Below are 14,965 nucleotides of genomic sequence, written 5' to 3' on the forward strand. Positions count from 1 at the left end.
TATGACGTGTATATTGCAAGAAAGTCACACAAAGACGTAACAAATAAGGAATAACGTTTCCGTTCCTAAAGAAGTTTGCTTGAAATGGAAGAATGCTATTACCATAAAGAAAACACACGTTGATGTAAAAGAAAACAGAGTGTACTGTACAGAGAACAAGCATTCTTACCAACGACGGAAGAAGGTTCGACAGTCATCCTCTGGGGGCTGATACCTCGGCCCCTATCGACCTGGTGGCGATCCGGCGACGTTGCTCTGGACTTGCTTTTGCGGTCCAAGTCTCGTTCCCATCGGAGATCTTCCCGGCGTTCCCCTGCAACCTTTCGAAACTATAACATTACGACACACGGATTAGAGTCTCGCAGGGAATGACACCATTGCGTGATGGAATTATGAAGGTGCTGGGCGTGACATCGGGGGGAGAACAATTGTTTGCTGACGTGAGAAGCTATGAGTCGCGAACACATTATTCGATGCGTCTGCAAATGAGAAGCAGTAACTTTTACGACTGGTATGATCTACTAGACTGCGACTGTTTATGCAAATACAGATTTTTATGAACTAATTTGTAGAGGTTGGAATAAAACGGAAGTTTGTTCACTCTGTTAAGGGTTCCATCAAGTTTGACAGAAAATTAATACTTGATTTAACCCCCCCGTAGGCAATCTTGGTTGTTGACGAACCAAGCGAAATCCCATTTTCCTGGACATACTTTCGAATTGTTGTTTTCTTTGTTGAAAAAAGTTTTAAACATTTGACTTAACGAACGATTGGATAATGCGATAGAGACTTTGATAAGTACCCTGAATTTGTTTAGATTTTTTTATTAGAGCGGTACAAAAATTATGTTTGGACATAAACGATCCAGTTTGCTTACGATATGTGAAAAAATGTTTGCCTATGGAGGGTTAACTTTGATTAATGTTATTATTACACTGAGATCTGAATGATCGTGTACATTATAGATTCATGAAATCTGCAGTCTAATGACCATATATTATATTAACATTTTCGAACATATTCTTGAAGCTCAGTCTGTAGACTACGAATATTTATAAGTACAGATTCAAGTTTTTACATGCTAATGGGTGTATGCAGAAATGATTACAGTTTTTCCATTGCAAATCTTTAATAATATCGAACGATTACTGCAGCATTTGTTACATGAATTAGTTCCCCTGACATTCATAATTTTTCGCCACTTTTTTTGGTAACAGTTCAATTTCCTGTCGATGACAGAAAACAAAACTGCTTTAAATGCGATGGTTACTAGTTTCGCATACACCTAATTGTTTGTAAAAACAGAAGTTAAATAAAATTATGTTTTCAATATTAAGAACTTAATTGCATTATAAATGAATTTAAAATTACACTGAAACCTTTACTAATGTTTCTTCTTATAAATGTATTTTGGTCAATATCTATATCGATTATAAATTCATAATATCCGTAGTCTACAAATTGGTGATCTGCATTCTGGAAAAGACAACGAAACAATATGACAATACGTTGTAATCTGATGTATGATGATAAAGCGAAACGATACAAGCCACGTTTCTAAACAAATTTCAATTGATGGCTTAATTAAGGTTTACAGAATATGATTTGTGTTTCTGTAGGAAACGAAATGCGTTGGAAAGTTGTGTTCTATTTTTCACTGTCTGTGTAATGTAAGTTACAATTTTTTGTAATTTTTGACGCATTTGGGAATTATTCATTTCCAGGCTTAATTCGTTAAATAAATTTTGTCATTCTAGTTCGTAAGAAAATAGTAAAAAATAAGGTTTATCTCTATTTCAATGTATGAAACAAATAACAGAATATCCAAAGGTCTAAGAAAATTCGATACTATTTAAATAGTGTATAATACTACATAAATACATAGTACATGTTTTCTATATGTCATTATGATAGTTCGAAAATGTTTCTTACAAGTTGTTAAGTTTAAAGTTTCCAGTAATTCAGCAGAAATAATTACGCAGATTAGTAAGTGTTCGACGTGACTACAGAAATGTTCCTGTAATAACGCCAGAGTAATTAATATTATTAGAAACGGAAAATCATACAAATGTTAACTTTAAACCAATTAGAACTTAACGGAATCATTGTTAAATATTGTCTCGCAAAATGAAGAAAGAGTATTATACGAACAAATAACATATTCTACGTTATCTATTACTAAAAATCTATTTTCAAGTCTAAGTAATAACTCGATTTGTGTATCACATACGAATATCTTCAATAAGTAAATAAAAATATATAATATAAGAAATTATAACTATTATTAAAAACTAATGAACAATTAATTATCATGTTTCTTTTATTCTCATATTTATTCTATTTAAGATCAATAGTTCGTAAAGTAATACGATTGCAATAAAAAATATCGATTTGCCCTACGGGCGTAAGCCTCATTAAAGAGGATTTTAATTAATTTTACATTAAAATAATGCTATGCAGTTTCAGAATTCTGTAGAAATAATTTATTAAATTTATTGATACCTCTTTTATTTGTAATCGTAAAGCCACATTACACGATCACAGTTGCAGAAATTGATTACCTGATATGTTATCATTTGCTCCTCGAAATGAAAAACTCGGGAAATTATAAAAGATGTGAAATATACAATGTGTGTACAATATGTATACACAGTGTTCACGCTATTACTGGCCAACGCTTTTCTTGCAAATAGTAAGTATTAGAAAAAAAAACGAAAGAGAACTTAAATTTGTTGAATGAGTCGTTGCATATTTTTTTATGTCATATGAAAGCTTGTGCCAAGACCAATTCATCCGTGTGCTATACAGGGTGTTTCAGCTAACTTGATCACCTCGAATAATCACTTAACGCTACACTTTATGAATATTTCAACGCATGGAACCTAAATGACACCAAGGGGCACATCTTATAGCGCTTTTTTTGTGGGTGGAGGTATTTCGGAGATTTCAAGGTCACCTTGATTTTTTTTAAAATGACCTATTTTCTGTACCATAGATCGATAGAGTGTCAAATTCTGAGTAACAACGTGTTGACAGTTATACTTCCTGAACCTAATAGTTAATGAGATATTTACAAAATAATTTTTAATACGTAGGTACTTACTATCTGGAAGATATACATAGGTGCTGAAACTGATGCTCCTCAATATCAATACAGCGATTTCAATACAGTGATTCTTTTGTAAAAGTTTTAAGACGTGTGAAGGTCAACGCATGTCTACTTAGAATTTGATAACTCTATCGATCTATGACACAAAACATAGGTTATTCCGTTAAAAAACATCAAGGTAACCTTGAAATCTCAGAAATGCCTCCACTCACAAAAAAAGCGCTATAAGATGTGTCCCTTGATGCCATTTTCATCCCACGCCTCAAAATTTTCATAAAGTGTACCGTTAAGTCATTATTCGTGGTGATTAAGTTAGCTGCGACACCCTGTATACTGAGTGAACCACGAATCGTGATCAGTAGAGATTACTCTGTTATTAGCAGTCCGATCGAAAATCTTTTTATCAGGTATAGCATGGTTTCAAGAGAGCATTAACATGATTATAGCAAATTTTTTGTCAACTCTTTTTTTCATGATTTTTCAAGGTCACCTTCAATTGTTTGCAAATATACCTATTATTTTTTTACGCCTATCTGTTAGAGGATTTCAAGACGAATTCGATAAGTATCATAACATAACATGTATTACTTTTTTCTTCATGTGGGTCGAGAAAAGATTAAAGAAATATTCGATCTCTAATATTACAAAGAGTATCGTATGCTACGCCATTGTACGCGTTCCGACGTTGAGCTCTTCCCTACTGTTCGTAAACATTTCGTTCTGTACATTGGAACACATCTAATGATATTTACTGATCACGATTCGTGGTTCACCCTGAATATTTACCAATGGCCTTGTCTTCCTTTCTGATCTTGTATGACCTTATAGGTCATTATACGTATAGCACATGGATGAATTCGTTTGAACACACGCTCTCATGTGACATGCAAAAGTATACAACATTCTAATTAAAAAATTAAAGGTCTCTTTTGTTTCTCGAAAAATATTGCAAATGTAAACACTTGATATAGGCTTGATTGATCATAGAAAGCTGCAAAAGATTTTCTTCTTCCATCTTTTCTAATACTTACTATCTACGAAAAACAAGTGTTGGTTGGTGTGACACACTGGCCAATAGCGTGAACACCCTGTATCCTTGTCAAATCCTAGTGTCTGTTATAAATACCTATAAGACTGCAATTAGAGTCCATAGTCTACATATTTTATTATTTATATAATACAAGGAATGTAGTAATTGTTCCAAATATGAGGTTTTTATACACATCATTTACCTACTTAAAACATCGAAAGAATATTCAGAAAAAAAATATTATACATATTATACGATACAATAAATACTTTTCTTGTCAAACTCCAACAACTTTTACGATTATTTTCCTGTTAATCGTGTTCTTTTTGCCACCACCGCGCAGCAAACTACCTTAAATTCGCTCGAATCCTTCAGATTTACAGCGTGTTGTCAACAGTACGTCACTCGTACCGGAAAATCACTGACGTTCCCCGCATTGAAATTGAAAGGTCTCGTTCGAAAAAGGACGACCGCGGTGAAGTAAATGCAGCAAATCCAGTTTTTCCGATGTCGCGACCGTACATAGATGTCACTGTATCAAGAACGAACGAACGCGCGTGGCCATTTTACCAGTCGCGAAAGGAAATTCGTTATTTACGGCCGGGAAAACGATTGTGTCTGCGCCTGACGCTCAGATCCGATTCGTCCGCGGAATTATTGTTTATCTTCCTCCTGTTAATTGGTATCGACATCTCCATCCTGGCCAGTATTCCATCGATCCACGAATTTCAGGAGGGTGGGGGGGGGGGCAAAAGCCTCAAGCCGCGAGCAAATCGCTGATCCGATTGGAGGAATGTAATCGAGGAAATTGCGTCAGATTTTAACGGCAACGGCGGGATCTAATTTTGCAGATTCGCGGGACCTAATTGGAAACGGTTTCGAAACGCGCCACGTTTTAGACCCGATATATTTGTCGCGAGGTATTGACAACGAGTTCGGTTGTAATTCGCGCGAGGCTACGTCACGGGACGCTCCCTTCAATAACACCTCACGCGTTATACGATTACACGTGATCGATTCGACGCCCATTAATCTGCTCGTGAAAACATTAAAATCCGCAATTTTTGTTTTTCTTCGGTTTAAGAAATTTTCAAAAAATCGATTTTTCACTTTCTCCCATTTCTTTAAGTACAACATCTCGAGAATATTCTGTGCAAGTTTCAAGGTAATCCAATTAAAAATGACAGAGTTACAGGCGTTAGAAAATGAACATTTTATATAAGTGTAAGCTTGACTTGAAACTTTAAACGCATTTTTCTCGAAACTACATTTTTCAAATCGGTGATCAATATTTCTCGAAAACTACGGTGTCGATTTACATGAAGACTTTTGGGCCTTATTTCAAACAAGAAAAACTTGTCCTTGAACTAAGAATTCTTTTGTCCGTTCCATACTTTTTTTTTAATCGACCAAAAACGAGTGATTTTTTAGGTGAAAATCGCACTTTTTCAGGAAAACGTCCGCTATTTTGTTCCTAATCAATATTTCGAAAAACCCCACATTCAAGGACAAGATTGGTTTTTCCATTACATAAATCTTACTGAATTTTTAATTTCAGATGAACCGTTACGAAGTTACAGTGATCACAGCAGACCACTTTTTGTGAAGAGACATCCGGGAGATCGCTCACCATTTATTTACTAATAAATATTTTTAAATAAAAAAATTACCTTATAATCTGGAAACTGCAATCTTTGAAACGCAAACATATTTTTTGAAAAAGGTCTTATAGTTTTCGAGAAAAATTTCCCAAAGTACACTCTTTTTTCGGCCTCCAGACTGAACATGACCCCTTAAAAAACCATTCTCCCGATTCCGTACGCAGTGCTGTCAATGGAAACTGAGGGAAAACTTTAAAGGGACGAAAAAATAGTATCTGAAAATGCACCTTGTTGAATGCATCGGTTATAATCAGTTCAAATTATTACGACGTGAATTGATTTTCATTTCAATGGAATACTAAGTTTAGTCTCAAATTCGAAATTACACGAAGTTTGTGAGTTTATCATTTAATGAATTATTATTTATTGTGCAATTTAGTGTTTGTTAATTTTTATTATGCATTAGATTGTTTTCTTTTTTTTTTAAACTTGCGGTGATGAATGCCGTATCAAGCGGATTCAGAAGTTTAACTAATCAATACATGTTTTACTTGAAAATTTTATGAAGATGTCCTATTTTTGGAACACTTTCACAAAAACAGATACCAATCAGCGTACTTCCATTATTTCACTATAAATGGGTCTCACAAGATGACCATCCTTATAAGTTTCAAGAAAAACTTTTTTTTTTTATTTCAAATGAGTGGATACATATACAGGGTGGTCGATGCAACTTGTTCATCCTGAATAATTTCTAACGTATGCATTGCATGAAAAAATGTTGTATAGAAAAGTTGTTGCAATCAATTAATTAATTGGATCATATTTTATTAATAAACGATTAACGGGACAAAAATATTCAAATTTTGTACGTGATATTTTACCAACTTTATTAGAAAATGTACCATCAAATATCCGCACAGTAACACGTAATTGCCCCGCACATTATGCACATGTAGCAAGGCAAGTGCTGGACAGACAATTCCCAAATCGATGGATCGGTCGTGGTAGAGAAATTCTGTGGCCACCACATTTACCAGATCTAACGCCGCTAGACTACTTTCTATGGGGTACATTAAAATTTACTCAAAATTTAACACTCTTCGATATTTTGGCATAAAAAATATTGCATTCCATTTAAAAAAACGAAGTTGACCTTCAAATTTCCCAAACGCCTCCACATACAAAAACAATATATGCATTACATAATTTATCGCTCCAAACGATACAACTTTTCTATACAACATTTTTTCATACAATGCATACGTTAGAAATCATTCAGGATGAACAAGTTGCGTCGACCACCCTTGTATGAAAATAACTTTCAAAAAACGTTTTCGTTAACCTAACCCAGATTGATTGTTTACTCTATGTGTTCTAGCTTTCTTTTACAAAAATCTTAAAAAAGTCCTTTTTTACATCGTTTACATAAAAATGTACCTACCCTTAAATGAAAAATTCCATACTCGTGGTGAAATGTATACGTAAAAGGAGTAAACCAACGGGGAAGGACACCAGACAGGAGTTATCTTCATTTTAATTCCGTTTGTTACAAAACCAAAAATAAATCCTGTTTGTGTTGATAACCGCTAATTTTCATTTGTTTACCGGGTAAATATTTTAAGAACCCGGAATTCTCATCTATGACCTCTTTCCACCTTTCCCGTTCCCTTTTTCGACTGATTTCCGGATCCTCCCTAACGCGGTGCCCGCCTCCCGTCGCTGCCTCGTCTCTGATTTCAATTTCATTCCACTTTCTTTCGTTTCCGTAGTCGTTTCCAGTGAAATGAGATTCTGTCGATTTTTCTCCGGACCAACAAAAAGCAATTTCCAATAAATTCTTACGATCGAAACTCGACCGTCTTCCTACCTAGTTCCCCGTTCCTACACTGGCTAGGTGGTTCTTTATTGTTACTGTATCGCGGTATCGAGAACATCGATAAAATTCGTTCAGGCTCTGGTGTTAATTCAGTTCACCACGGTAAGATATTGGATCAATCGACTTACGAACATTTTCTGTCACTTTGCGTGGATTAGATGGTGTTTGTTTTCTTTGCAGTGAATCAGAAAAAAAGAAGCGAGTTCAGAAGATACGGTTTTTTAACTGATTCGGTAATCTTGACGAATCAGTAATAGCAGAAAACAGAAGTCACGCGTACAAACAAATGAAGTAAGCTTACGCGTCGAACTTGAAAATTAGGTAAAGATATGGAACTGTATGAACACTGCTTTATTAACGATTCGGCAAAATTACCGAATCGGTCAAAAAATTGTACCTATCCTCTGAACTGGCTATAAGGTATGTTGAACGTTGACATGGCGTGTATCTTTGTTAACTATGGAGATTTATGAAATAATTGAAATCATAGAATTTGGACAACAACGATAAGTACATCTGAAAAATTAAACATCAGATTAAAAACCGAATAGGCGCAAACAAAAAAATGTCATATTTCGTGTTTATTAAAAGTAAATCAAAGAATAACTGCAAGACGACAAAGATCTCCATAACCCCGAAATTACCATAAACACTGGCAAAAAAATTGAAAATCTTGAGACCAAAGCTTGGTCTTAATCTTAATTTTATTAGCACTCTGTTCGTGATTACCCCACAGCAGTCGGGTAATCACGAATACCAAGGGTTTTGTTTCTTGACTAAAAAGTTGACTATTATTAAAATTTTTTCAAGATTGAATATAGTAGTATTTAAATGAATAGTTTAACTATGATTATAAGTATTGAATAAACAAATTAGTTTCTCATTCAGCTTTTGTTCTGTTTGTTCTTTTTTTTTTTTTTTTTTTTTTGCTTAGGTGTTCGTAATTACCCCATTCTCCCCTAAGAGCATTTTAATTTTTTCGTAATGTTCTCCGAGTGCAGTCAACATCATAAAATTTTACGTAAACGACTACAAAGGTGGTGGAGAACACTATATTTCAAAGATGATCTACAAATAGATGACACGAATCGGAATTTAGACTTTATACGAAATTCCCTCGTTTCCCCCAATGCATTTGAGTCTTCGTGGCGACTATCTGAGACACGATGGATAGGAGATTTCTCAAAGGATTCCCCTTGAAAGCAACGCCTCCAAAGGCTCTTTTCATTTCTCATTTCTTGTATCGAGCGTTAACTCACCCTCTAAATTCATCTAAAATTCCAACTCGAGCACTACCATTCGCACCAGAGCCACTCGTTTCGAACTTTTAATTTATACGTATGTTGCGGGTGTCCAACCAAACTTGATAGAGCATAATTAATCATCTGACCTTCCTCGAATGATTTCGATCACATACACTTTGTCCTTTGCTCTTCTGTCAGATCCAGTGATCGTAGAAAGTGAGATCTTATAAAGGATGTATTACTTGACGATACGAGGGTGTTTACGCGCGAACTCACGATGAGACTGTGATAGTCAACGAAGGTCGTAAATCTCCGACACGATTGATATCGACACCGAAGTTCGGCGTTTCCGAATACGAATTAACGTGACCAAGATAGTAGTTTTGTATAAAGTAAAAATGGAAACAGTATATGTGGGTTTAATGATTAGAAATAACAAAACAAACTATTGATACAACTATTGAATAATGAATGAAATGACGAAGTATAATACGCGATACAGGTTATGCGGTTTTAGCTGTTGCTGGTAGACTGACTTTCAAATGGAATTGAAAAAGCCATGAAAATATAAGTTTTGCCTGATTGGCTGAAGGATGAAGGCGGTTGCTAAAAGTATTGTCCGTTGATTGGTTGCCCCGAAGGAGGAGAAATCCGTTGGATTTTCCAGGACGTCGTGGGAGAAGAAAACCTCTCCTTCAGGGTGACGTGTACACGTGCAAACGATTAAGTTGGTCGCTCAAGGTTTGACTTGACCGGGCGGAATTTGTGCGCGTACTCGAAGGGTACAGTTTTATGACCCTTTTGTTCCGACTTATGCTAGTGCCGCGTGGACGACAACGGCTGTCGACCAAATGTTGATCCTTTTGACAAGGAGATTAAAAAGGGAAATAAATGTGTGTAATGGATGAAAGGAAGTTTTGTTCTATGGCAATAGCCGCTGTGACTGGGCTGAAAAAATATAAAATTAGGGAAGTTATTTCTTAAAGGTCTTTCATGCTTATAACATTTTAACTGTGGATATTTATGGTACGCAGCGCGTAACAGAGGGTTATCCCAAAAGTAGTGCACACATCGCTTGCGGCAGCAGCTAATGCACGAACACCATTTTATACAGGGTGTAACAAAAATGTTGTCCGACCCGGAAATGGAGCACTCGGGGGGTGAATTGGAACAACTTTTTCCTTAGCAACAATGTAATCTGAGGCTTCGTTACCAAGATATTAACGAAAAACCCCGACCAATCAGATCGCGAGTTTGCCAGCCGAGTTCCCGCGGTAGCGTTGACTACAAATCGCAGCGCGTAGCCACCGCTATCGCGGGAACTCGGCTGGCAAACTCGCGCTCTGATTGGTCGAGGTTTTTCGTTAATATCTCGGTAACGAAGCCTCAGATTACATTGTTGCTAAGGAAAAAGTTGTTCCAATTAACCCCCCGAGTGCCCCGTTTCCAGGTCGGACAACATTTTTGTTACACCCTGTATAGGTACACTTGTTATGTAGCTGGCAAGCTCAGGTACTCGTGCATACGTACAAGTGATCGTTGTCATTTTTAGGTAACGGGTTGTGTTGCGTTGAAAAGAAACGGAAAAATACATCGGCTCAAATTACAACTATTGATCATTCGTTAAAATCGGAAGAATTCGTGGAACAACTACAACACAAATTTTATGAATCGTTGCGGGAAATGTATGTAAAATCAATTACACAAAGTTGCTGCCACAAATTTGAAAACAGTGAAGAGTCATGTTTGATGCAGAACTGTTGATTCTGCACGGTAATGCCCGCCCACATCAGCCGGCTTTACACGAACATTCTTGCATCGACGATTGCGTGTCGCATGCTGGCGTACACGCAAAAATGTTGGTCTGAATGTAATTTCTACGTCGACGTAAATGTAAATTCTACGCAAGCACGAGTGCCGGCCAGAACGTTCCGTTCATTTATCGAAATTTGAGCATACGTGTGAAGCGGGCTATTGTGTACCCTATTAAAGAAACATCGATGGGAAACGCACACCCACCCACCGTACAGCCTTGATATGAATCCTCCGAACTACGACCTGTTCCCAAAACTCGAGGAACCCATGCGGGGCAATTCTGTAGGATTTAATGAGATGTTAAGTTTGTTGTGAATATAATTTAATTAACAACACTTTTACAACGCTTTAAATATAGTAACACGAATACGATTTGATTATAATAACACAACACGACAACTCAGAGTAACAACCGGAATGAATAATTGATAACACACAACAAGAAGAATAACGAAAACTAACTTCGCGATTAATATACAATATACATAGCGAATGACACTATCTTTCATATCCTACACTCGGTATCCCACAATTCTTACCCTGACTTGAAGGTATTGGGTATGGCCTTGAGCCGAAGTATTAGAGAGCTCATCTTCAGGAAGGAATTAACTGGTATTCGAGACCTACCCAAACGCTGGCAAGCAGTCATATATAGATCACCAAGGAAATTATGTTCAAGGAATGTAAAAGCATTTTAAAATTAAATGAATTCTTTTTCATCTATACGCATTTGTGCATTACTTTTGGGATGACCCTCGTATGACGAAATGACTTAGAAAAGTTGTTTATCCTACAGGTACACAACACTATTTAATTAAAAAGGAAGTATATTAATTTAACTACAGTCTATTAAATATATTTACTTTTTATGAAATACTCATTGTGTTTACAAAAATATGGGACTCTGTCACAGGATGGATTCGACACACCAAACTTGTAAGACAAAAATTAAGAATGACGAAATCACACGTATTTTGCTCAGATTTTAAACAATGGATAACTCGGAATCGTAGCCTCGAACGCAATTTCGTGATTCTTGACTTTCGTGTTAGTTTGGCATGTAGAATGTGAAAATGTCCCACATTTTTTATTAACACCCTGTATAACCATTATAATATAATTTTAATATTTTTATTTCTATTGCATTAGACATATTTACTTTTTACAAAATACACAATTACTGTACTGTAATTTTTTTATCTTTGATTTTGATTATTTTAAGGTAATTTAATATTTTATCTGTCTTTTAAAAATTTTATTATTCATTGTAAGTATGATTTGAAAGTATCTAATAAATCATAGTTTTTAGAAATTAGGTATTCCTCTTTATGCAGATATTATGTCAATCACTTCTAAAAGTTTTTACCAATATTACTGTATTATAATTAAAGATAACAAATATAACTAATACAGTCATCGAAATACATATGTATATTAATATGATTCACAAAAGTGTTGTTATATTGACGTATAAAAACCTCAGATTGGAACACATTACTGCCATTGATATTATACTGTATTATTTTGTTCCCCGCTGGAACGTGCTTGTTTATACATTACAAATTAATTCAAATGTTTGTTACCTATAGCAGAAACCTATAAAGTGTAATTTGTGGTTCGACATTGTTACTGCTGTTTCTCGAACCTTTTCTTTTCACGACAGAAAATGAAAACATGGTCAAACGTATTTATCAAGCACAACACACCCTGCGACAAATACAAACATGCGTCCACTCGCGGTGAACTACACTGCAAGACAAATAGCCGATGTCGACATACAGACTAAATAAAATGGTCGCCGGTAAACGTGCCGCGTATGTACTCCTTGGCAAACGACCAAAACGGAGAAAGCGTGACTACTGATAATTTTTCATTTTCGACTGCAAACGTGTAACTAGCTGTGAAAACGTTCATGTTTCTTCTAATCTGATTACAGTGTTCAACAAATTTTCCTTTTTTTTTTCGTTTTTGTAACCTCCAATATGCAATCCTGGTAGATCTTGATGAGCTGAATGCAAATCTGCAAACCGTTTCTTTCCAGCACATCCAGTTTTCGAAAAAATCGATTTTTTTTTCAATTGCATATTTTCCTTCTTGAAGCTGTGTTGTACTTTTGCAGTAATAATTATTCGGTTTCTTTTGACACGAAATAATTCTCTGAATTTTACCCATCAAAATGATATTGATTATTACTGTAAATGCACAATACAGTTTCAAAGTTGAAAATATGCAATGTAAATAAATCGATTTTTTCAAAAACTGAAACTACCGGAAAGAAACGGTTTGCAGATTTGTATTCAGGTCACAAAGATCACTTAGAAATGCCTATTGAAAATTGCAAAATTTTTTACGTGTTGAACAGTGTTATTGGAAATGTCAAGAGAATGAATACACTGCTTATGATAAATTGGAGACTAACATTTATTGACGCAAAAACAGACCATCTTTTCTTTTGATTTATATTATTTTTGTTAGAAGGTGATTTCTCCTGTTGTCATTGACAATAATAATTCCCGCATTAATACTACGATCTGATTTAATACAAAAGTTATAATTTTCTGACGACTGATTTCTATAACTCAATACAAGATATTGTACTAGATTTGTTTCATAATAAATATGGCTTTGGAACGTGTCTTATTCAAGCCATCTTGAAATCCTTAACCTGTAGAGGACGGGAAGCCGATTTTTAGGCTCCAGAGGGGTCGCTTATTTTTGTAGTACAGAGTCCTCTCGATTATCGTCCCGAATTCGCGTCCGCGCCGGGACTTTCTTAAACTTTAATAAACTCCCGTAAATTTGTTTTTTGCCCGAAGCCTGAGCCTCGGCAACGAAAGCGGAGGGGCAACGAAATATACCTACGCTTGACAACGATAATCAAGAGGAGTCTGTATAACAATATAGCAAACATATAAAAGTTTTAACTCAAAAATATAAAAAGTCATGAAAATGCCTGCCCTGTCAACTGAGATAGAATGTACTTTGAGAAAAAATCTTTCTAAGATAAGTTATAATCATTCAAACTACGTAGTTCCAAAGCGACATTTATTATGCAAAAATCCCAATATCATTAAAAGAAACAACACATTTTTAATTTTCCTGATTTCATCACTTCACATATCCCGTTTACATTTTTCTCGACAAACAGATCCTTCGTATACAAATTATAATCATCAAGATTGTAAGACCAATTGTAATAATACCTTGTTTTAGTAAAGTTCTGTTTAGTGTACACAGTACCAGACAAAATTATAACAACTCGACCGTAATAATTCTTTGAAAATTAATTTTTTTTAGCATTTCCCATATTAATTAACAAAGGATATAAATTTCATTAATATTGTTAATATTTAATTGTAACATTTAAGACAATAACGTTCAAGGAGATTCATACTCTTCGTTAGTTGACGCAGAAAATACTACAGAAATGAACTTTGAAAGAATTATTACGTTCAAGTTATTATAGTTATGTGACTGGATCTGTCTCACCCTTTAGATTATCTCAAATTTATAATCATTTATCTGTGTCAGTAAATATTAGGCGAATGCAAAAGTAGTGGCCGTGTTACCGTCGAAAATCATTTTTGATATTGGATAGTAAGTATGCATTTGATATTCAAACTAATCCCCCCAGTTTCCATATCTTTTTGCTATTTCTGTACCAGAAGCTAAATTTTCCATCGATAAAACAAAATAGAACTAAAGTACCAACTTAACTCCTTCAGACTCCACGGGCATAATTATGCACATACGTTTTAAATATTTTTTAAGAGAACTAACAACCAACTTCTATTTCTTACTGTTGGTTTTCTAATACTGGCAGCGTTTGCAAACATAATCTAAAATTTATGCGACTGTGTTTATCGGTTCCTGGGATATTTAATAATTAAGTCACCATGGAGATTTTCACTGTGATAAATGTAAAATCCACTTCTATATTACAGGGCACAAAGATTGTTTTTTTAAAAGTTTTATAAGGAACAATAAAATATCTTAATAAGTAAAAAAAAATGTACAGAAACAAGAAAAAAAAACAAAAATGTGGTAACTACTTAATACGGACATAATTAATTTCATCTATGACGCTTGAAAAGATTTGTGCATAATTGTGAACATTTCCTTCTTTATACAAATAAAAAAGATTACCGAAAATTGTATTAATCACACTTGAGTCTAAATAAAGTAAAATATACAGAGTCTAACAAGAGTGTTGTAAGTTCCTGAAATGGGTCACTCGTGAGGTGATTTAAAACAAGTTTCTCCTTAACAAAAATGATATTCCAGGCT

The 14,965-nt window shown here is 34.9% G+C and overlaps 1 protein-coding gene across 1 annotated transcript in view; it reads right to left on the reverse strand.

Annotated features, from left to right (window-relative positions):
* LOC107191193 (regulating synaptic membrane exocytosis protein 1) overlaps positions 1 to 14,965 on the reverse strand; it is a 169,961-nt gene that overhangs the window by 108,554 nt on the left and 46,442 nt on the right. The window contains exon 6 of the mRNA XM_015580171.1: positions 170 to 329. Coding sequence (XP_015435657.1) covers positions 170 to 329 — 160 coding nt within the window. The remainder of the gene's footprint in view (positions 1 to 169; positions 330 to 14,965) is intronic.

This window comes from Dufourea novaeangliae, unplaced genomic scaffold, assembly GCF_001272555.1.
Source record: "Dufourea novaeangliae isolate 0120121106 unplaced genomic scaffold, ASM127255v1 scaffold245, whole genome shotgun sequence".
Taxonomy (NCBI): domain Eukaryota; kingdom Metazoa; phylum Arthropoda; class Insecta; order Hymenoptera; family Halictidae; genus Dufourea; species Dufourea novaeangliae.